Raw genomic sequence first — 25,218 nt, 5'->3', positions numbered from 1 at the left:
AACGTTGCTTGCCAATTGGTCGTAGCGCGGACTTACGACACTTTAATGCTACGCACAGGCGCTTCGATAGAATAGCTTGGACGCTTAATGGGCTGAAAGCTTGCTCCGAACTAGCGGCACACGCAGTGTGTCGCGGAGCACATGTATAAGTAAGACGTGACAAAAATTAAAAAATGCCCAGCCTTGCATCTACTGGGTTGAATGGCGCGACGGATAGTTATCTTCTTTTAGAGGATGGAAGTGTTTTTTTGGGAAAACGCTTCGGTGCCGATGTGTCCACAGACGGTGAAATTGGTGAGTTCGTACGCAGGTCGAACACGTGCTTCTTTTGCAAGTCGGAGCCGTACGTACGTACATATGCTCGTTGCTTTTCGACTTCCGCACGTGCACCGGAAAGTGTTACGCACGATTTCTAAGAGATGAAGATACGTGCTAATCTTATTAATACTGTCTAATTATCTTAGAGAGGCTTATTAATAACATATCAGCGCGTTAGCAGTGAAATTAGTTATTGTTCTCTTGTATGGATAATATGTTATTAAGAAATGCAACAAGTTTACAACATGTTTTCGTATATTTTGCTGACAAATAAATGTACAAATATTTGCAGCGGCACTACTTAATTTTAAATAGCATGTTCTAAAAAGTATTATAAATAAAAAAATAATATAACAATTATCAATTAAATATATTAATATATGTAAAACAAAAGATTGCTATTTGACTGAGACTTTTCTCATCAGCATAAAATCTATAAATATGATAAAAAATATATTAATTTATCAAAAGAGTAAAAGGTAACTCTTATCTTAAGCGTACGTAAAACATAATATTGATTTCTAGAGCCGCTATTTAAATGACATTAAAGAAAAAGATTTTTATTTTTTTTAGTTCGATTTATAATTTTTAATTTAAAAATATTTTTCCGATTTAATATTTAGTTTTAATTATATTTGACTAGAGTTTAGGATTATATATACAATCAAAATTTATCATTCTTGCCGAAAAAAATTAAGTAATTAAATGCGCTAGCTTACAAAAACATTATTATTCTTTATAATAAACATAAATTATATTAAATATAATTAATTACCCGAGAAAAAATGGTATAATTGGTCAGATGTAAATATATATAATTAGTTATGAAAAGATCTAATAACATATGTAATTTTATATGATCATATAAAATATTACATGTTATCAGATCTTTTCATAATTAATTATATATATTTACATCTGACCATATTATACCATTTTTTTCTCGGGTATTTAGATTGATTTTTAATTTTATTGAATGTTTGAGTTTAACAAGAAAATTAACAATTACGTCGGCATCAAATTATCAAAATATTTTAAGTTTGTACAAACTATTACTGCTATTATTTTATATATTTTTATTTTAGTTTTATTTTGAAGTAATTTTATTCAAACTATTCGAAAACCACTTCGAATATTACATTAGTTTGCATTTGTTGTTACTGTCGTGCCGGCTACCGGTGATAAACATGATTACGCTGTAAATGTATATAGATATCTCGTCAAACAGGCTAGCTCTTACCGAGTTTCAAGTTACGATTATGTGTACGTTTAAATTGTCATTTTATGATAAACTTTACGAGGAAGTAGATTAAGAAAAAGAGAAGAAAATAATCTCTTAAAACAAACTTAATGTATTTTGATCGATGTGATAATTTAAGGAATTATTAGAACATCTTATGATAATAAATATCTTATGATAGGAATATAGTGAAGACAGATAATTCAAATCTGCTGATATTAAAATTTGCATGCATATATGTGATCCTTACGCCGGATTATATTGCGCGGAAAATTTTCAAATGCATACGCATGTTATCGCAACGACGATGTGTGAAACTAATAGTCGCGTGGAATAAATTTCGATTGAATAAGCGAGCAAGAATTGATTGATTCGAGAAACATTTCAACCTTCAACTTTTTTTTTATCGACGTTTTAAAACAGTGTCTCTAAACGATATTTATATGTTAAAAGTATTGTTAAGACTACATTTTTCTGAAAACACAATTACGATAATAATGAGATACTAACAATAAAATGTTACATTGTCATATTTTTATTAATCTATTAATGTGTCATTATTCTGTATTGATTTGTAATCAATTTTTTGCGATTCAACACCTGTTTTGGATCTTACAGCTCTTTTTTCTCTATTAATTGCTATGTTCAGTAAATTATGTAAATTTTTTACAGTCTTTCAGACTGGTATGGTCGGTTATCCGGAGTCACTTACGGACCCTTCCTACCACGCACAAATTCTGGTACTTACGTACCCGCTTATAGGAAATTATGGTGTCTTTAGTAATGAGAAGGACGAGTATGGCATACCATAGTAAGTGGCTGACAAGACTTAATTCAAGCTCTATTAACACATAATAACAATATTAATCTTTATGCATTGCACGCATACATTGAGCGGAAGAGAGCATCGGCGCGCGTGCAACTTTTATGGGCTTTTTTCATGCAATATACATTTATATTTTTGCAAATTTTATTACATTAAGTGTATATTATATTTTAATTATAGAATTCGCGAATAAAACAAAATAATGAAGAAAAATAATTCTTTTTGTAAATAAAAACTACATTTATTTATAATTTATATACTTCAAAAATTTTTTAGAATTATATTTAAAAGTTTTTTATATTAATCCGAATGTTTATAAAGTTAATTATCAATTTTGATGCAGCTGGTTCGAGTCCCATCGCATTTGGGCCGCCGGACTGGTGGTTGGTGAAATTTGCGAGAAGCCCAGCCATTGGCGGCAAACTAAGACGCTATCAGAATGGATGAAGGAACAAAATGTGCCAGGAATATATGAGATTGACACACGAGCATTGACGAAAATTATTCGCGAGAAAGGTACTGTACTGGGGAAGATAGTTTCCGGCCAATTATCACCAAATGCTCCGTTGGCAATGCCTTTGATAGAAGATCCCAACAAAAGAAATCTTGTTGCAGAAGTTTCTCAGGTAAAACTAACTTTTTTTTATGTGCATTTTATGATATTAATAGTTTAGTAGCATCTTTCATATATAAAAGTTATTATAATATTTGTTAAGACAAACATTTTTTACAATATACTATTTATACATTATATACTATTTTTCAGCCGACTCCAAGAACATATAATCCAAATGGATATCCTCGTATATGCGTAGTTGACTGCGGCTTAAAGTACAATCAATTAAGATGTCTGCTAAAACGCGGTGCTCGCGTGGACGTGGTGCCATGGAATTATAATTTGAAAGCTGCTGAATACGACGGTCTATTCCTCAGCAACGGGCCAGGTGACCCCGACATGTGTCAATTGACTGTGGAAAATATTCAAAAAGTTCTCGCACAAGACAAGAAAAAACCTATCTTTGGTATATGTCTTGGACATCAATTGCTATCCATAGCTGCTGGCTGTGTTACATACAAAATGAAGTACGTATCGTGAATTATAGTATCACGTTTTTCATCGGATTGACAAATACTATTACATATAAATTATTCCATGGCATATTTGATTTCTGTTTTATTGCAAGTTAAATGTGCTGGATCGCATTTATAATAAATTCCTCGTTGTTTCCATATCTTTAGTCGCGCATAATTATTATTTCTCTATTTGCAATAATATATTATATATTATTAATGCTCGTATATTGATTGATCATGCTGAAACATACACGCTTCTCTCAGGACAAACTTGAAAGACAGGTTTTCAAAACACGGGCTGCACTTCCTGTTCTAGACGTTCCAATTCTGACGTTTCCTTCCTCTATTGCCATTCGAAAAATTGTTGTTTTTTTCATCGCTATATTCATTAGCGAATATCTTTCTGTTATGCAAATCAAAGAGTAATAGTCCATTGTTATAAATGTCATTCACTTGCAGCTACGGCAATCGAGGTCACAATCAACCGGCGACTCACCACAGCACCGGACGTTGCTACATGACCTCGCAGAATCACGGATTTTGCGTCGATGCATCTCAATTACCGGCTGATTGGGAGGTGCTCTTCACCAATACGAACGATAACAGTAACGAGGGTATAATTCACTCGAATCTGCCGTATTTCTCCGTTCAATTTCATCCGGAACACACGGCAGGACCCCAGGACCTTGAGTGTCTCTTCGATGTATTCCTAGAAAGCGTGAAGGCCGAGATCGATGGTCATCCTCGGATTTCTACAAAAGACAGACTCACGCAGAAGCTGACCTATGAACCTGTGGTCCCGATTGCGATTGAGCGGCCGAAGAAAGTATTGATTCTAGGATCGGGAGGGCTCAGCATCGGCCAGGCCGGAGAATTTGATTATTCGGGCTCGCAGGCGATAAAAGCATTGAAGGAAGAGTCTATACAGACTCTTCTGATAAATCCGAATATTGCTACGGTGCAAACATCAAAAGGCATGGCTGATAAAGTATATTTCTTGCCAATTATACCGGAATATGTTGAACAGGTGAGCCGCAGTGCGTTTGTAGTTTTAAGGAATGAATTTTTTGTTAATAATGTAGACAATTTACAATTAACAATTTTGCTTAATATTTCTTAGTATTAAAATGTAAAAAAGGTTTTATTTCTAATAATAAATAATTTTTTTAGGTAATACAATCAGAAAGACCAGACGGCGTATTATTAACTTTCGGTGGACAAACTGCCCTAAATTGCGGCGTGGAATTGGAGAAAAACGGCGTGTTTGCGAAGTACAATGTTAAAATTCTAGGAACGCCGATTGAGTCCATCATACAGACTGAAGATCGAAAAATATTTGCGGACAGTATTAGCGAGATAAATGAAAGAATCGCACCGAGTGCTGCCGTGTACTCCGTTCAAGAGGTAAATTACTTGGCAAACTAGAATATTTCTTACAGTTTTGTAAGATTATGAATTTATGAAATTAACATGCAGATCGCCTTACATATTGTTTTTTATTTAACAAAGTCTTTTATTGTGAAAAATAATTTATGTGACAGTTAAACGAATGAAAACTTTGAATGAATGAAAACTATAATATTTTTCATAGAGAATCAACATGTTAGTACTTATACATTATTAACACATGTACTTTAAATACATAATTTTTTTAGGCATTGGAAGCTGCTGAAAAAATTGGCTACCCCATAATGGCGCGTGCCGCGTTCTCACTCGGTGGGCTTGGATCGGGCTTCGCTAATACGGAAGAAGAGCTGAGGGCGCTGGCGCAACAAGCTCTAGCTCATTCCAGTCAATTAATAATCGACAAATCATTGAAGGGTTGGAAGGAGGTGGAGTATGAAGTCGTCCGCGACGCATACGACAACTGTATTACCGTATGCAATATGGAGAACGTCGATCCTCTTGGCATCCACACCGGCGAGTCGATCGTCGTCGCGCCGAGTCAGACACTGTCGAATAAAGAGTACAACATGCTGCGAACCACCGCCATTAAGGTCATCAGGCACTTCGGTGTCATCGGAGAATGTAATATTCAATATGCGCTCAATCCTTTGAGCGAGGAATATTATATTATCGAAGTGAATGCTAGATTATCTCGAAGCTCTGCTCTTGCCAGCAAGGCTACAGGCTATCCTCTGGCTTACGTTGCTGCGAAATTGGCTCTTGGAATACATCTACCGAACATCCATAACTCTGTCACCGGTCAGACTACGGCTTGCTTCGAGCCGAGTCTCGATTACTGCGTAGTTAAGATACCTAGATGGGATCTCAGCAAATTTCATCGTGTCAGCACCAAGGTATTTTGATAATTTGATCGCTACTTATCTTGTTGGTACGTTTTGAACCTGAAAATTAAACATTAAATTACTAAAAATAAAATTTTTAAATTGAAAGAAACAAGAATAAAGAATTTAAACAAATTTTTCTTTCTTTTTAATTTTTAAAGAAAAGAAAAAGGAAATTTTTAAAATATTTGTACATTGATATTTTTTATATGTACAATTTATATATTTTATATGTATAATTATTTTTATTTTGATATTTCTTTGTAATAACACATGTTGAATATTTTTTTCAGATTGGCAGTTCTATGAAGAGCGTGGGCGAAGTGATGGCGATCGGTCGCAAATTCGAGGAAGCATTTCAGAAAGCATTGAGAATGGTCAACGAGAATGTAAATGGCTTCGATCCTTATGCGAAAGCGATCAACGACGAAGAACTGGAGAAGCCGACCGACAAGAGAATGTTCGTTCTTGCTGCTTCGATCAAGGCTGGTTACACGATCGACAGATTGTACGAACTCACCAAGATAGATCGTTGGTTCCTCGAGAAGATGAAAAACATTATTGATTATTACGCGCTGCTGGAGAATATCGATCACACAAAACTTTCGCACGACTTACTGCTGGGCGCGAAGCAGAATGGTTTTTCGGATAAACAGATTGCCGCTCTGGTGAAGAGCTCCGAATTGGCTGTCAGGATACAAAGACAGGAGAACAACATCAAACCGATGATCAAGCAAATTGACACGGTGGCCGCTGAATGGCCGGCCAGCACGAATTATCTTTATCTAACGTACAACGGCACTACTCACGATGTGGAATTTCCCGGCGGATATACGATGGTGATAGGTAAAATGTTATAAATTATTATTATCATTGCATGTTGATTGATCACAAAAATAAAATAATAGATCTTTTTTGAATAAGAAAACACAATTTTATTAATTAAACATTGTGTTTAATGAGAATCAATTCTTATCAATGATCTCTCCATAGCCGAACAAGAAAATATGCAGCGCTAAGGAATGACTGTATTGGTACATAATTTAAATAATGATTCAAAGCATTATATTAAGTATTATATTAAAGGAACATTGAATGACTAATAAAAAAATGCGATGTCTTTCTTAGGATCCGGTGTATACAGAATCGGCAGCTCAGTGGAATTCGACTGGTGTGCCGTGAGCTGTCTGCGTGAGCTGCGAAATCTCGGACGTAAAACGATCATGGTGAATTATAATCCGGAAACAGTCAGCACAGATTATGACATGAGCGACAGATTGTACTTCGAGGAGATCTCCTTTGAGGTGGTGATGGACATATATGATTGTGAGTGCCCTGAGGGCATAATACTGTCCATGGGTGGACAGCTACCTAATAATATTGCCATGGATCTGCATAGACAGCAGGCTCACATCCTCGGAACCTCACCGGAATCCGTCGACGGCGCCGAAAATCGCTTCAAATTCTCCCGCATGCTCGATGGCATCGGTATTTCGCAACCAAGGTGCGACTTTTAAATACATGCAAAAATAGATATGTATATTAAATATATATGCATTTTTACGTGCAATTTGTTCCCATTTCAGATGGAAAGAATTAACAAACTTGAAGTCCGCTATTGAATTTTGTGAAAAAGTGGGCTATCCGTGCCTTGTGCGACCTTCTTACGTATTAAGCGGAGCCGCGATGAATGTCGCGCACTCAAACCAAGATCTTGAGTCTTATTTGAAAAGCGCGAGTGAAGTCAGCAAGGAGCATCCCGTGGTAATATCGAAGTTCATCCTCGAGGCGAAAGAGATCGACGTCGACGCTGTGGCGTATGAAGGCATGATTTTGTGCATGGCAGTATCCGAACATGTAGAAAATGCCGGTGTCCATTCGGGTGATGCCACTTTAGTGACACCACCACAAGACATCAATCCACAAACTCTGATGAAGATAAAAAGTATCTCCAAAGCAGTAGCGGCATCCTTGGGAGTAACTGGTCCTTTCAATATGCAGCTAATTGCAAAGGTGAATAATTGCTTTCATAAATTTAAAAATGGGTCTAATAAAATTTAAAAAGATAACAAGTATATAATTCTAATATACATTTTTATCTTTAAAGTTACGTATTAATTTCTATTGTATAGATAACATAAATATTAATTATATAATTATTAAATAGAATTTATTATATGTTATTTTTAAATTTTCAATAACATCTTTTTGCAGGATAACGAACTAAAAGTGATCGAGTGTAACGTAAGAGTATCTAGATCTTTTCCCTTCGTCTCGAAGACCTTAGATCACGACTTCGTTGCAACAGCAACCCGTTTAATTGTCGGCGAAACAGTTGATCCTGTGGATGTTTTAGCTGGCTGTGGAAAAGTTGGAGTGAAAGTGCCACAATTTTCTTTCTCTCGTCTTGCTGGTAAATACGTATAGCTATTTACAATTTGCAGAATTTTAATACTATTATATTATTAATTTGTGAAATAATATTATTGTATTATTAACTTGAAGGAGCTGATGTTATGTTGGGTGTTGAGATGGTATCCACTGGAGAAGTAGCTTGTTTCGGTGAAAACCGCAACGAAGCTTACCTGAAAAGCATGTTGAGTACCGGCTTTCACATCCCGCAAAAGGGTATTCTGCTGTCTATAGGAAGCTTCAAGGTAATTATATGAAACTTTTTTTCTCTGCACAAGTAAAAATATATAAATTAAATAATAAACTTCAGTAATTATATACTATTTTAATGCTCTGCGAAAAATAAAATGTATTTAGTTTGAAACATATTCGCGGTAACTGTAGTAATGCAATATATTGATCTCTTGCGTTACTTATAAGACAATATTGTCGATGAAATAGTGATTTGTCATATTTAAAAATCTTGAAAAAATTGGATATGTATTTTAATAAGAGATAAAAATTAAGTATAAAAATAATGGATTTTATTTCAGCATAAAATGGAACTGTTCGAATCTATTAGAAATCTGAAGACCATGGGATATAAGTTATACGCCAGCATGGGTACCGCCGATTTTTATACCGAGCACGGAATTAAGGTAAGTGAGAGAAATTTTCATTCATTGTTACATCGTTTTAAGTTATACGAGGTACGCGATCACATAAAAAGAATAACTATTTATACATTGTATTTACAAAAATGATTGAAGATTGAAGAAATATTTATGAGAGCTGTTCGTGAACTGCAAAAATTTGTGTCGAATAAATTTTTACAATTTAAATTATAAAATGATAAAACTTATATTACATATAAATCTAGTCTTCTTTGCGATAACGTGTACATGATTTAGAGTATAAATATTTCATTAACGAGATATCGAGTTTAATCGTGACAAGCATTAGAGACAAGAGTTTAATAAAGAGCAGTAGATGTCAAAGATAATGAAATTAATGATAATGAAATAATAAAAGATAATGAGAATAATGATTAGAGATTTGTGCATGAATTCATTGACAAGAATATAAAATATTCAAAGAGAGAAATACAAGATGTGCGTATTACTAAAAATATATAAAAATGTGATATTCTTAAATTACAATCTACACAATCGTAGATCTACATGTAGATTATAATTCGTAATCTAACAATGCGCGATATAAGTACACTTAGAATACATTGTTAACGCTATTTTACAGAAACGAGTTTACTAGACAAATTCGACTGCAGTGATTTAGCTGTTTTTATAAAATTACTTTAATGACTATTAATCACTTTTGCTCTTGCATAACGCGACGATTGGAATATCGACAATTCGCAAGGCGATAAACTCGCTCAGTCTTTCTCAAATATTTACTAAATCGATCGCACCGATCGATCTCAAAATATGACAATAAATATCGCCTCAAATTCGCTCTTAACATAATCGTTACTTTCGTAGATCGAACACAAGGATTAATTTCCAACAGATCATCTACATCCTAATTTTTAACATATATCACATATATGTCGTTTCATTTAAATTGTCATTTAGGAAGACTACTGTCTGTACTCTACTCAAAGCCGCTTTCTCACTTTGATCTTTTGGCCTAGAATTCTCCGAAGAATAAGGATCTTCGTCGTCTTTTGTTTCAGTTGTCGCTTGTGCATTTTTCTCTTCTTTAAATCGTATTTCGTGAGTGGCCGCTTTTGTGACTTTATTACTCGCAAGATTTTCGGATTGTAGCTGCTCCTCCGACATCTGTTGTTCGTTTGTTGTCAAAGTTTCATTGACGTGCCGTGTGAAACGATCCCTCAGAGGGCCGACGAATATAGGCTCCAAATTCCTCTTGGGTGTTTCCGGCGGTTCGTTCTCCATTCTTCGCATATCCGGTAATCTCGTCGAGATCGTCGCTTTCATCCTCAGAGCGTTTATCTTGTTGTGATAAGCCTTGGCGTCCTCCTTGTGCCTGGAATAATCCGACAGGATAGTCGAGAGCCGATCCGCCTGGTCAAGATACACCTTCTTCTGCTCGTAAGCTCGATACCTGTGGCAGCACTCGGCCATTTTGATAAAGTGGTTGACAAAGAAGTCCAATAGCGCGGCCAGCCTTGGACCCTTCAGCTCCGCGCAACGTTCCTGGAAGAGAGAACGATTTAAGCTGTCACTCTTGGATTCGCTAATCGCGAGATGAGCGGAGATAAGATTAGATTCGCAGGAAGTTGTGTTGAGCTTCGCGCTTTTCGCTCAGTTATATGATAGATGACGTGTCGTGTTGGGATCGCTGTTAAGAACGCTGAATCGATAATGATCTTATCGTTTGAGAGACTTACCGAGATCTCCACGATAGAATCCGTAGCCTTGCGCGGAGTGATTAGCGTTTTGTTCACGCCGTACGTGTACCGTGAATTCTTCTTGCGATTCCTGTCGCAGATTCCGCCGTTGGCGCTGTCGTAAATCTCGTCTCTGTAGGGTTGCTCGGTCGTTCGCAGCATGTACGGGTCTAAAGCCGGATTCACCAGGGGCAGGCACGGTCTCACCGTCAGTATCTTGAACAGCTCCGAGAAGTTCAGCTTCGGGAAGAACTGCTCACTGTACTGAATGTTCTCCAGCGCGTAGAACACGTACATGACTGGATTTTCGATTATCCTCTTCAGCTGCTTCTGGCTGTACAGCAGGTAGTCGCGCGGCACCTTTTGAAACATGTTCTTGCTGCGGACGAAGTAGTCCGGCAGAATCGGCTCGTTCTGGCTGATGCAGTGGTACAGAGTGTTCAATAAATGAATCAACCGCTGGCCGGTGCGATTGTCGGGCCACTTCCAGTTTGTATCGTACTTCTCGATTAGCCAGAACATCTTGTGCCGGATGTGAGCGGTCGTCAGGCCGTACATAGTGTCCAGAACCGGCCTGAGAAACATCTTGTGAAGCATCAGCGCGATGAGGTACACCTGCATCTGCGAGCGCGTCATGCAGGTCTCCAGATATCGCTCTGCCGCCGGAAACGCCAGCTGCCACTCGATTTTCTGATCGATGCTCTTCCTGACGCCTGGCTGCCTCGAACCTCGCGGCGGGGCGTTCATCTTTTTTGACAGGGAATTTTCGGGGACCACGAAGCAGCCTCCTGCTCTCACTCTGCCGATGTCGTCGTCGTGAGGCCAGGTGCTTCTCGCTCGGTCCAGCCACTCTTCGGCGTACTTCGGCCACTGCAGCCATATCGTCGGCGTGACCTCGTACGAGTCGATCCTGTACTGGCTCGGAATATGCGTGTTGATCACCTTGTCGCAATGGATGATCGAGTCCTGCACGTGATTCAGATCTTCGGGCTTGAAGCCCAGCGGCTCCGCCAGCTGGTCCACGAAGAGATCGACAAAGTAGTTCATGAATGTCTCGCTGCTGGTGTAGAAGACTTCGCAGTCGTACTGCCGAGCGGCCATCATGAGACGGTGCTGCTTGCTGTTCTGCGCCTGCCATCTCTCCTCCCGCATTGAATAAATCTTGCCCTCGTTGTTGATCCTCACCTTCTTGAAGCACTCCGACGGAATCATCGCGTTCGAGTAAATTTTCGTCGGCGCGTGCACGCTCGTTTTCTCGCGATTGCGAGTGGCGGTCACCGTCGGATAACCGCAGTCGCTGTCGTAGCCGGAACTCGTGATGCTCGGCGGCCCGCGACCTTTCTGCCTCGCCGATTTCACCGAGCCGGGTTGGACCCCCAAAGACGTGTGGTCATTGTTTCGATCAGACTCGATCTTTACGCTATAATTAGATCGGGCTTTCCCGATATAAATGTTCTCATGCGAGAGGGACACTTGATCGTCGTGCAGATTGGGCAAAGATCTAATACTGAGAATCGCGGAACTCTGGCGACTGTTTCTTTTGATCTGGTGAGATGGCGTCGTGTTGGGATTGCGATTCAAATCGTAGATGCTCTCGCCGTCCTCGTATATTTCCTCGTCGTCCGCTATTGATGAAGATCCGATATCTTTCTTGTCGAGGTTCTTCCTGTACGGCGTTTCGTCAAGACGCCGCAATCGCACGTATCCTGTCGACAGAATACTTGTCATTCTTTTCGAGTCAAATGTTTTGAAATTTGTTAACAAATTTCTTTCCTCAATAAGCATATTTTATTTGATGAATCTGATTAAGATAAAATTTATTAGGATTTTTGTTCGAGCAAAGTTGAAGGTCTTATCTTATCTATTTTTGCACGCGCGCATTTTTGAGATTTATTTGATAAAATTTTCGAATTTTTTAATATTTACAACTCAAAAGATGTGCCATCACATTCTTGTTAAAGATTCCATTTGAAATAAAAAATTCATTGAAAAAAAGCAAATGTTGGGTAATTTATACAAAATTTATAAATATAAAATTTGTACGAATTTATGAATTTTGGAATAAATTCACTCACCCGGATTGTCACTCTCTTGCACCATCATATTGTACGTGACCTCATTATTCAGGCTACTATACTCCGACAGATAATCCTGCTCGGTGATTTCGATATTGTCATGCGCGATATAAATGCGAACCGGTTGTAGGGGTTCGATAATAAGATCACCAGTCTGTCTCTTCGAAGTGAAATCGATGTTGCGTGCAATACAATTTTGAAGAACATGTGGTAACAAAATGCTTTTTTGAGGAGGCATTACCTTATTTAGTTCAGCTTCATCGCTCAGCTTCGATCCTCTTTTAAGAGTTTCTTTAATCTGACTTATGTCTCTGGAAAAGAATTCGCCACTTAATTTCGTATAATTTTTCGTTATTACTACAACTAATCATTTTATATTTAATTGTATAATTATGAACTGAAATATGTTTTTATTGGAATTTATGAATTATTTATTGTTACACAATTACTACTTGTTAAAACATTAACATGGAAATGAAAATTAATATTTAAAAGATTTTTTTTACTAATATTCAATATTGTGAAATAAAAAATAATAAATAGCTGATTTTAATTAATTTTTCTAATGTTGACTTGAAAATTATATAATATTTATATTAAATATTAATTATAAAATAATACAATTAGTACTTAACGTAAACGGAAGCAATTTATTCTTTATAAGCCCATTTCCTGTTATTGTTGAACGTAATCTTGACAGGCAATTAATTATGTGCAAAATAAAGAAGTAAGAATAACGCAAAGAATTCAACATTAAGTATACTTAATCTGGCCATTCTTGATATCAAGGTAAAGAATACTTTTTTATATGTAATGCAGATTTGTAGATTAGATTATAATAAAACAAAATATCGATATTTCTTAAATCAGTACATAATCACCGAAGTAATTCACGCGGGTTCTCAACAAATTTTTGAACATGATATAAATGATACAGTCATCTTTTATAAATAAATCAGCATTAAATTCACTTTTTTCCTCCTTTTTAAATTTAATTAACGGGTATAACAAATTTTTGATATATTTAACGGCATCAAACTTCACTATTTTTAAGAATAAGACTTAGCGAGAATAGCGTTCACTTATTATATTAACACAGCTGTGAGTTTTACATCCCACTTCAAAATTCCTTTATACTTCCAATCGTCACTATGCGGATTATCACTATTCCGTACAACTGCGACGAACCAGCCATAGAAAAATATATTGATCGAAACGAGTGCTTACTCTTCGTAATTCTCGAAGAACTGGATACACATCATGAGATTGTTTAGGATGAAACTTTCGGGTTCCTGTTCGATAGCTTTCTTCAGCAACATCAGCTCGATATCCTCGTACTCGTCCACTGGCTTGGGTATTTTCTCTTTGGTTTTGGGTTGTGATTTTTTAAAGATTTTTGATAATTCATTTCCCATTTTTCTTTTCTACTCAATGACATAACACAAAGTGCACACGAGAAACGGGCCACGTGGAGTGTCTCCACGTGAGGACCGAGTCTTCGGTCGCGACGCACTATATAGATCACTTCGGATTCACTAATAGGTCACCAGCACTATTTCATTCTCGTTTTCAAGGTCGGCGAGAGCGGGAACGCATTGTACGTGCGCGCGTACCAGACTACGGCGATGACCGGTCAGACAGTAGTCCACTCGCGGGGTGTCGGTGTGGATAAATAGCTATCTGGCTATCGAGGAGGGCGATTTTAATCGACCGCTTACTATCGATAAACATTCGATGTAAAATCCTTGTGAAAGATTGCGCTGGTGTCGGTAGATAAAGCTCCGAATCGAGTGATATTCATAATTTCGTATGACGATGGAATGGACTGTGTTTAATTACTGGGACAATGTATTAGTCATTGTTATTAGTCACCAATAAACTTTTATTTATTGGATTTTATCGGTCATCATTTTTTAGTTGCATATTCTTCAAACATTTTTTCAAATATCTTTAATTGTCGCGTTTATATCTTTAATTAATAATAAATATTAATGAGAAGAAAATTCATAAAAAATTGATTGCCCCAATTTTGTACGAGAAACAGATTGCGGTAATTTTCTACAGAAAGGGAAAAGTTATTGATTAATTACAGCAATCGTAAATTATTCATATATCACATCTCTTCTCCCCTATCCGTTTTCTTTATACTCCATTATCCATTACTTATACCAATATACGCGCATGCAACAGATAGCAGAAAGCATTGCCGCAACAGTCAGCTGCAGGATAAGACAGGCTTTTATTAATTCATATATAATAATAAAATTATTGAACGTTGTCGTACGAAGATCCGTGTTGTCTCTTGAAAGGCAATCTAATTTCGTGGTATCGTTTGGTAACATGGAGCTAGAGGAATGCGCACGGGTAACGTTTAATTCGTCTTCTGACACGACAATATCACGAATGAAAACGTGAGTTTTATCTAATCTATGCGTTAAATATCTATTGGGAAAGCTCGGTAAATTACAGATATATTCTTTCTCGGTATACTTTTAATTATTCTCAAAAGTAGCTTTGCTCTTTTAAGAAATGAAAAAAAATATATATTATAGCGATTTAAGATCTGATTCAAAATATTCTGATAATATAAATAATCGTCAGCAATCTTTTTATCATGTATATATGTATGTATATATGTATATACATTGTATTTTAATGATTGCGCGCACAGTGGTGCGAAAACGAGAACAATGCTTTCATTTTTTTCTAAATTTTTTTCTATGAGATATCTAGATATCATTGCTGTATAATTGCAAATAGTCAAATGATAAAAAATTGGATAATAGTTATTTTTGAACTAAAAATATTATCAAAGCCGATACAAACAGGAAATGCTATATATAAGATAGTTAACTAATATTTTTTTAAACAATACTGATCAAAACTTTATCTAAATATAAAACAAGAAATTTATGTAAAATTGGAGAGAAGTTTTGGAATTTTGTTAATATTTTCTTATTTTATAATTTTTATTTTATCTATGAATAGCAAAATAGGTTTTTGATCTGCTTAGACATCGCTAGAGCACGTAGACATTTTAACGTTATGTTAAATATACAATTAATAATCTAATAATCAGTAGTGATTATCACATGATTGGATTATTATATATACATATATGTATTTCTTAAACATTTTAAAAATTATTTGATGTACATTTGATATGATATCCTTGATATATCTTTGATGAATACAAAATAATGCAATAAATGCTTTAGATTGCAAAGAGATTGCAAAATTAAGTACATTAAGATTTAATATTATAATGATCTATTGTAAGATGTACTTGCAAATATGTTTATAATATAATATATAATAATATAATATATTTGTGATCATAGTATAATTATATGTGTTAGATAACATTTATTAAAAATATGACAATAAAAAAAAATTTTTTTTAATATAAATTTTGATAAATATCAATAAAATTCATAAAAAATTAAATTTTTTCAAATATTTTAATTTTAATTTTATTAGTTAAATATATAAATATTAATATGTATTAACTATTATTTGTATTTACAATTCGAAACTTGATTCAGATTAATGTGAGTTTCCTTCAAAAATCGTCTAACATTTTTATCACTATTTTTTAATATTTTATTCTCTTAACTATATCGTCATATTTTATAACTTTGCGTAACGCAGGTGGAACCGGTCGAATGGACGTTCGAGAACATCGCTGTGAACGAGGATTCTAGCCCGAGTCAACTTCGACATCTCGCCGATTTCTTATCGAAGAAACAATTTGATCTTGTAATAAATCTGCCAATGAGGAATGGCGGTGCACGTCGTGTCTCCAATTTTATGACACATGGTTATCGGACTAGAAGACTAGCTGTCGATTATTCCGTGCCTCTGATCACGGATGTTAAATGTGCGAAGCTTTTGGTCGAAGTGAGTATACAAATTAGTATTTCGATTTTATGAAAATGTTGGATAAAATTGAGATCTAGATATCAAGTATATTTTAAGAAATAATTTGATTAAATGTTATGATTGAAACAAGTGTGACGTTCTCTCTCACACACACCCACACGCACATTTTATATTACTATGTCACTACATTTTATATCATTTGCGTCAGTGATCAGTCGTTTCTGATAAGCAAAATATTACTCATTCTTACACTTAAAAATTTTCGATCACATTGTTGGCGATAAGCTCGTACTAGGTACAAAGTTCACCTCAGATTATTTAGAGACTTCAATATTTTATAATCAAATTGAGAACATCTTAAATATCGTATAACAAAATACGAAAGTAGCATTTATGTAATAGAAGAAAATGTTTTATGATTAGAAATTAAAAATTATTTCAAGGTTTATTCAACATTTATGTATACTAATATTTCAAAAAGCCAACGGTGATCTTTACACAAATCACTAATGTCTAATTAATCATATTTTATAAAAGTAATAAAATTAATCAGTTATCTCATCAAAATAAATTATCAATAGTTTTTGCAATCTCAACTAGGTTTTGCCAAATTTTTCATTTAAGCAGTTAAAGATATATATAACTAGGTACAACAATTTTTGATACCGCGCATCGGAATACAGATTAATTATATAGCCAACCACTTCATTGATAAGATATTGTAAAATACTTTAATAGAGAAATTCATTACCTTCATGGCGATTTCTTTAAAACTATACAAGAAATAACGATATAGCGTATAACATGAATATCTCAACATATTCTTCGTGAATGATTTATGAGGAGTGACAGTCTCGTGTTAATTATTTCAATGCTTTATATCTATTATGCGACTTTACACATATAAATATATATGGACGATAAGTGCTACACAGTAACTAGCCACATGCAATTCTACGTGCTCTCTTGTCTGTTGCGCAGGCCTTGAGAAAGATGAGAGGAAAAGCACCGCGTATGAAAACATATACCGATTGCGTGTCGTCGCGCAGGATGATCAGACTACCCGGCCTTATCGATGTCCACGTGCATACGCGTGATCCTGGAGCGGTCCATAAGGAAGACTTCGCCTCCTGCACCGCGGCCGCGCTTGCCGGAGGCATCACGATCATCTTCGCAATGCCAAACACCCATCCACCCGTGGTGGACCATTCGAGTTTTGTTGTCGCGAAAGAGGTGAGAATTTTTACCTTCCTCAAACAACTTTTATCAATGCGTGAAAGAAAATGCTTTCACAACTGTTTTATATGAATAAAAAAATTATTAAATGTACTTAACGTATCTATTTATGTTTGATAAAGATATGTGCAACGTGTAATAATCAAGAATCAATCTTCGTAATCAGAATTAAATAGATAATTCTTTAAGCACAGATTTTTATTTTTTTACAATTTATAAATATTCAAGTGCAAATTCTTAAGCTTGATTTTGAAGAAGTTTTTCATGTTCTATACACATGTACAGAAATTTTTTTTATAATAGTGACTAGTGCGATCTTGTTTTGACTTAATCATGCCAACTGGATCCTCTGATTAATCTTGAACACTCGATGCCCTTATCTTTTAAACCAACTGCTGTTTTCGTATCGAAATATTTGATATTGACTTCTTGCAATTCGTGTATATTTATATATTCAGTATAATAATTATTAAACTAAATGATTGTAGTCCTATTTCTAGGATTACTTGTTTTTATTGACTCTTCTTTATTTCGATACTTTTAGTCTGCTTGCATCATAAAAAACACTCATAGCGAAATTGAGAGCTTTCGGAATATTCTTATTTCTGTTATTTATCTTATTGTGATATAATCTAATTAGGCCAAATCGTCGCAAGTATTTTAAGTACAAGCGTCAGGAGGCTCGTTGCTAAGGCACGTACGGCAAAGAAAGAGCGATAAAGAGCTGACGCAGAAACTGGTTCAAAAGTGCAATTTCGAGCTTCTTGTATCTAAATGATAATCAGAAATCAAGATATTACGTAATTACAAAGACTGATAGCTGCAACTAGTGAGACCTAGATTTTTAACATTTTGATATTACCTATACGATAATAATAGCTTAAGAGACGACGTTTTTTTATCTATGTAAGCTCTCTTATATTTAAAAAAAATAGTCGCACATACTCTTATTTATCAGCACGCGTTGTAGATATCTTGTACAGATATTGTACAGCTAACACAATTAGGCGTACTTTATTTGTATTTCTAATTTGAAGAAGAAAAATTTTAAATTGCAATTAAGATAGATTTTAATAATATAAGGTAATTAAATGATTTAATTATTTGAACAGCGAGCTGCAGCTGGTTCGCGATGCGATTACGCAATTTTCGCCGGCGCCTCATCGGACAATTACGATGGAATACGAGAAATAGCACCTCACGCGGCTGCTCTGAAAATGTATCTAAACGAGACATTTACAACACTTCGTCTCACTGATCTTACTGTTTGGATTAAGGTAACACATTACGTATCATTGTATATAATTTTTTACATATCTTACTATTTTTTAATATACTTTTCAGCAAATTTAATCTATTTATAAATTAAATGTGCATATATATATATTTTTTTTTTACATAAGACTGTCGCAAAGCTTAATTTGCACATTTACACGATTGCTCGTAGCACTTCGAAAGCTGGCCTAAAAAATATCCATTGTGCGTGCACGCGGAAGGACAAACTACAGCCGCGGTTCTTCTACTTGCGAGTTTACATAGCAGACCTATCCATGTTTGTCACGTAGCGCGTAAGGAAGAGATACAAATAATACGCGCTGCAAAGGAACATGTACGTATTAAAATATATTGACAATAATACAAAAGTGTGATTATGATATCTAAATATTTATACAAAAAATATTTACATATAAACGACAGTAATTAGAAATTTTTAAAAAGTAATTATTAAAAGATAATTTAGTTTATTTTCAGAATTTATAGCGATAAATATTTTAAACATAAAAATTCTTATTAGAATTTGAATCAAAACCTTTAAATTAATCGCATTTTTTTTGCAGGGATTGGCGGTTACGTGCGAAGTATGTCCGCATCATTTATTCCTTTGCCAGGATGACTTGGACCGAATCGGCAAAGGAAGAGGTAAGGTAAGGCCTATTCTGGGGACAAAAGAAGACCAGCAAGCTCTCTGGGACAATTTAGACGTGATTGATTGTTTCGCAACTGATCATGGTACGTATCTCATTATTTCAATAATTGATTATAGCTGTTATTAATTGACAAATTGTGCTTTTTATAAATTTGCGTTACACAGTAAAATAAATGTGTCAATTTCTTCAAAGAATTTCCTTGAAACGATAACAGCCAACATTCTATTACTCGACGATAAAAAGATGAATGTCTCGTGTTTGTATAACATTTACTTTGTTTTGCTTTTAAGCCATACAAGAATATTCTTTTTGTCTTGCGGCATTGATATTGTATCGCTCAATTACAATTATTTAAAAATAACAATTAGTATTCTGATAAAAATTAATGTTTTGATAATTTATATTATTGCCTATTCGTTCAGTCGCGCATGAAAGAGATAAGTTTTGGTGAAAATCACGTAATCGTAATTATTTACGTGTTTGCTTCCTTTTAATGACACATTAATTTATATTAAAGCCCCACACACTGTGCAAGAAAAGTCCTCCGAGAAACCACCGCCGGGATATCCTGGGCTGGAGACTATGCTCCCGCTGTTGCTTAATGCCGTGCACGAAGGAAGGTTGTCTATGGAGGTAATTTTATCTTCCATTCACGTGTATAAACTTTCAACGACGTTTGGCTGATATAATGAGAGAGGAATTTTGATAAGCTCTTTTGCTCTTGATAACAGTCACGAAGGTTGTCACACGTCACACTCTGATTCACGGAAATAAATTTTGTGGCGTGACGTAATAAATTGCACGTTTAAGAGAAATTTGTTGCAAAGCAATTTCAATTTTATGTTATAATACTTAATTTCAAGCCATTTAAAATTTTTGAAAACTAATAACATTTTGTCAAAATTATTTGCTATCAGTTAATTTGCGATAAGAAGAAATTTGTGCAATAAATTTGAAGACTTGTAATAATTTATTAAGATTACACTTAATTTATTGCACTGAAATTGTGAAAGATATTTTCTCGAGCATTGTTTAAGCACAACCTTGTGTTCACGCTTATCACTTCCTCCAATTATGGATGAGCTATTGTCTGATAAGTTTCATAAATCTTTAATAAGATAAGAACCCCACGAAAATCTATTTGTATTAATAGTAAAAATAGGAAGACTGCGCTCTTTTGTTTATCACATTTTAAATAATTTTAAGTATTTTTTTTAATCCATTAGCTTGCGATTTATAAGATATAATGCAAACCAAAAATAAGTATTAAAATATTACAAATTGCATTGAAACACTTTCGTAACTATTCCGCTTGTTTCTTAATTGCAGGATATCATCGACAAATTGTACAAAAATCCTAAAAGAATCTTCAATGTCCCTGATCAACGTAACACATACGTCGAGATCGATCTGGACGACGAATGGATCATTCCTGAAGCAATGCCGTTTAGTAAATCGCAATGGACACCTTTCGCTGGCATGAAAGTTTGCGGCTCTGTTCATAGAGTGGTTTTGAGAGGCGAGATCGCCTACGTGGAGGGACAAGTGCTGCTAAATCCTGGATTCGGTCAGGACATCAGAGAAGCACAATATAAGACGAAGGTTTCATCGACGCTCCACGCGCCGATAGTATCCGGTCAATATACAGATGCTGTCAATTTACAGATGCTGTCTAAACCATTGTCAGTGTTAGACGGTCTTTTGTCACCAAATTATGTAGCCGAAAAATCTAACACACACGTTGACCGCGTCGCCGATTCTCACGAAGAGGAGCAAACAGGTACGAGATGCAAATACGAGAACATGTGTTGTTAAAATAATATGCAAAATCTTTCAAAATAATGATTGATACAAATTTATTTTGTTACTGTTTATTAGAATTGTTTGCGTATCTCCTGCAACCAGGATCGCACAAATCGAGCGTACATTTTGCGCTGGATATTGACACGAAAGAACATTCCAAGGCACTGCCCTCGCAAAGAACTGTCTCACCGTTGCCAATCAGCAATATCACTAGATACAAAAGTGACAGCAACCCAAATCTTCTTATGACTGCGGTCACACCGGTGCCGGCTGTCCATGCAAGTAACAGTCTAGTGGGACGTCATATACTCAGCGTCGATGATTTTAATAAAGATATCCTGAAGGATGTTTTCCAGCTTGCGGAATATCTTCGAATTTGTATAAGAAAAGAACGACCTTTGGACCACATCTTAAAGGTACTTGATTAAAGACAAAATCGAATGCATTATACAAAATTTTAAATTTATATATGCAAAGATTTATTATCAAGTTCATATATTGCAAGCTTTTTTATATATAAAAATCTAAAAACATTTTAATTGTTATGATATTTGAGAATACTCGATAATCGGATTTTAAATAAAATTTAAAAATTCTGTTTTTTTGCACTTAAAAAATTAATGTGTTTAGGGAAAGATTATGGCTTCCATTTTCTACGAAGTCAGCACGAGAACGTCATGCAGTTTTGCTGCCGCGATGGAGCGTCTTGGTGGACGCGTAATATATATGGATGGTACCACATCATCAGTGAAAAAGGGTGAAACTCTCGAAGGTTTGTACAGATTTGATACCGAAACTTAATCCACATGAATAGTGTGATTATACTTGAATCGTTGTCAATGTGCAAAACCAATATATAAAAGAACTGTACAATAAATTATCGAGCTATTGTTTTTTTACAGATTCTGTAACAGTTATGACAGGATACGCAGACGTGGTTGTACTCAGACATCCAGAGCCAGGCGCAGTAACTGTAAGTTTCCAATCATAGAAAACCCGCTTAACTTATACTACAATCATAATAATTATTATTTAAAAAATAATTTAAAATTTTGATTATTTAATAGAATCAAATATACTGTAATTATTGATTTTTTTACCTTTTGAATTTTTTAAGTTGTATTTTTATAGTTTAAGAGATTTTATTACACATGCATTTTCGAATCTCATATATTAATAATAATTTGCAGAGAGCATCGCACCATTGCAGAAAACCATTGTTGAATGCTGGTGACGGAGTTGGCGAACATCCGACTCAAGCGCTGCTGGATATCTTCACGATCAGAGATGAATTCGGAACTGTGAATGGTCTTACGATTACGATGGTAGGAGATTTAAAGCATGGTAGAACCGTCCATTCTCTCGCAAGGTTAGTACAAAAAGATTGTCAAGAAAAGAATTACGAAAAATAAAATATTCTGCGTAAGTTTATATGATCTATTACGTATTGTAGACTACTTTTGTGGCTAATTATTAATATTACAGTTTACAAGTGATGGTTTTAATATTATAAATATGAACCATATTTTATGAACAGAACATCCTGGAAAATTGAGTCGAACCAATTATGATAACAATTTTCGGAATTAACATATTTCTCTAGAACATTAAACATATTTTTTGTGTGCTCTATTTATTTGCGCAGGTTGCTGACCTTATATAATGTGGAACTGCGCTATGTGAGCCCACCTGGCCTCGGTATGCCAGATCATATTGTCAACTACGTGAACGAACGTCGAATCTCGCAAGAGAAGTTCTCGTCCTTGGAGGAGGCATTATCCGACACCGATGTCCTTTATATGACGCGAATACAACGCGAACGTTTCAACACTCAAGAAGAGTATCATCAGGTCGGTTTTCAAACTCATTACTTAATTTAATATATTTGTCTTTTTACATTAGAAAAAGCGCTTAACAAAACTTATGACTTTTATTTCGCCATATCTCGCATTTTATTTGCTTATCAAATTAAATTTGTATATCACATTTTTATCATTAAACTATTATTGTGTAACAGATGTGCGGACACTTCATAGTCACTCCGCAGCTGATGTCGCGCGCGAAGAGGAGAATGGCAGTGATGCACCCTTTGCCACGAGTTTTTGAGATTAGCGCCGAATTTGACAGCGATCCCCGGGCGGCTTATTTCCGACAGGCCGAAAACGGAGTCTACGTGCGTATGGCATTGTTAGCCATGGTTCTGGGACGCGTATGATCCGATCGGCTCAATCGTTTATAATTCGCAGGATTTGCTGAAGAAGAGATCGATAACGTATGCAAAAAAAAAAAAAAAACCACTTCTACTGATCAATTTCAACTGACTGTGATGCTCGCGAAAACCAACGGATGTACTTCTGACATTTTCCACTGTCATAAACATCCTTCTATCATTCCACTGTCATAAATATCTTTCCGACATTCCATTATCAATTAAACTAAAAAGTTTAAAACTAATTTCTATGAGGACCAATTTTATTAAGATACTTCATAAAGACTATTTTTATCAAGATGCTATGAAGATTTTAGCATAATTTTGTTAATTACGGATTAAAATTTTATATAGATTTTTTTTGTTTCATTCCCAATAAATTTTAATTTAAAATAACTATCATTTCTTCACTTTTATTTTTTTAAATTTAAATATTTAAATTTTTGTTAATTTTGAAAGGAAGATTTTATGCTGCAACAAAATTCTTACACACTTTTTTTGTTACTTATAATTCTCTAATAATTTATTGGCATAATGAATAAGATGTTACGTCCGAATTTATGCGTTCTGAAATGTGGAAATGAGATAAACTACACTATTCAAACTCGATGAGAGATGAATAATTAAATTGTTACAAAGCATTTAATGACAGTGATCATAATGACAGATTCAAAAGTTTAAATTGCATATAAAAATTTGTCTTAAAAGTTTTTATAATTTTTATACAGATTGAAGAATGTACAAATATACATCATGCGAATATTTTTTCAATATCAACGTTATACTGAGGTCAATCTTGTTGTGACAAAAAACAGTGATGTAATTATAAAAAGAGATTGCGCACTGCGCGTGAACTTGGCGTGAGACACTACCGTGTCTCTTGATAAATTTATAATTTTACAAATATTTAATTGTGCAATTACGATCAAAAATTTATAATTATGCAATTGTGAAACCCGAGAAAGTAATATATAACAAAATATCATAACAAAAATTACATAAATTACATATATTACGTAACATTGTTTATAAAAATTGATAAAACTTTGTAATGCATATTATTTGTAATCTATATACATTTAAATTTTTATATTGCAAGCCTTATCACACCTGCTTCTAAAGTACAAAATAAAAAATTAGAAATTATAATGTTTCTGCATATGTTTACATATAAAAAAAGAATAAAATTTATGACACATGTAAGAAATAAATATGTTTACAAAAATTTATTAACTTTTTTCTATCTTTGACTTCTCAGAATTTACGATTTCAACTCCATGGTCCAAAATCTTTTTTCCAAAATCGGGAAAATTAGTCTTGATCTTCCTGCGGAATCCTGTTTTAAAAAATGTTTTTAAAATTTTAATTTTCCGCGTATTTTTTAAACCAACAGTCATGGTGCATAAATATTCAATAGAACAATATCACAAAAAAATCTCGTGATGCTTATATAGTGTCATCTAGGAATCCTCATACGGAAACAAGTAGAAGAATACCGAACAACGCATTCGGTAAGAATATTTGTACTTATTTATCATGTGAGAAATGATATTTAAAATAAAAAATGCAATTTTAAA

At 34.6% G+C, this 25,218-nt stretch overlaps 2 protein-coding genes across 2 annotated transcripts; one reads left to right on the top strand and one right to left on the bottom strand.

Moving 5' to 3' along the window:
- The first annotated feature begins 90 nt into the window (after positions 1-90).
- Positions 91-23,749, top strand: r (carbamoyl-phosphate synthetase 2, aspartate transcarbamylase, and dihydroorotase rudimentary). The gene is made up of 26 exons (XM_067355861.1): positions 91-294; positions 2,231-2,369; positions 2,728-3,010; positions 3,151-3,467; positions 3,918-4,485; positions 4,629-4,862; positions 5,114-5,758; positions 6,040-6,592; positions 6,875-7,250; positions 7,333-7,759; positions 7,961-8,159; positions 8,252-8,403; positions 8,692-8,796; positions 16,235-16,483; positions 17,447-17,698; positions 18,814-18,978; positions 19,149-19,310; positions 19,540-19,711; positions 20,147-20,262; positions 20,959-21,409; positions 21,508-21,848; positions 22,063-22,204; positions 22,335-22,405; positions 22,623-22,801; positions 23,078-23,282; positions 23,450-23,749. The coding sequence occupies exons 1-26, from the start codon at positions 174-176 to the stop codon at positions 23,645-23,647; spliced, it is 6,822 nt and encodes a 2,273-aa protein (XP_067211962.1). The 5' UTR covers positions 91-173; the 3' UTR covers positions 23,648-23,749.
- LOC105675394 (uncharacterized) lies at positions 8,661-14,310 on the bottom strand. Its single transcript, XM_012372513.2, has 4 exons — positions 13,811-14,310; positions 12,584-12,894; positions 10,509-12,214; positions 8,661-10,314 (listed from the first exon to the last, which is right to left on the bottom strand). Exons 1-4 carry the CDS (start codon positions 13,996-13,998, stop codon positions 9,694-9,696), a joined length of 2,826 nt encoding a protein of 941 aa, XP_012227936.1. The 5' UTR covers positions 13,999-14,310; the 3' UTR covers positions 8,661-9,693.
- Positions 23,750-25,218: the final 1,469 nt, after the last annotated feature.

Source organism: Linepithema humile, chromosome 5 (genome assembly GCF_040581485.1).
Source record: "Linepithema humile isolate Giens D197 chromosome 5, Lhum_UNIL_v1.0, whole genome shotgun sequence".
In the NCBI taxonomy this organism is placed as follows: Eukaryota; Metazoa; Arthropoda; class Insecta; order Hymenoptera; family Formicidae; genus Linepithema; species Linepithema humile.
This window is presented reverse-complemented; position numbering and strand designations above follow the sequence as displayed.

Bases quoted from the DNA above. Each gene is read 5' to 3' on its own strand.
- r (XM_067355861.1), top strand. From the start codon at position 174: ATGCCCAGCCTTGCATCTACTGGGTTGAATGGCGCGACGGATAGTTAT. The intron at 4,863-5,113 runs GTAAATTACTTG...TAATTTTTTTAG, and splicing joins CCGTGTACTCCGTTCAAGAG to GCATTGGAAGCTGCTGAAAA. The intron at 23,283-23,449 runs GTCGGTTTTCAA...ATTGTGTAACAG, and splicing joins CTCAAGAAGAGTATCATCAG to ATGTGCGGACACTTCATAGT.
- LOC105675394 (XM_012372513.2), bottom strand. From the start codon at position 13,998: ATGGGAAATGAATTATCAAAAATCTTTAAAAAATCACAACCCAAAACC. The intron at 12,895-13,810 runs GTAAGCACTCGT...ATTCTTTTCCAG, and splicing joins TTCTTCGAGAATTACGAAGA to AGACATAAGTCAGATTAAAG. The intron at 12,215-12,583 runs GTGAGTGAATTT...TTCTGTCGACAG, and splicing joins GCAAGAGAGTGACAATCCGG to GATACGTGCGATTGCGGCGT.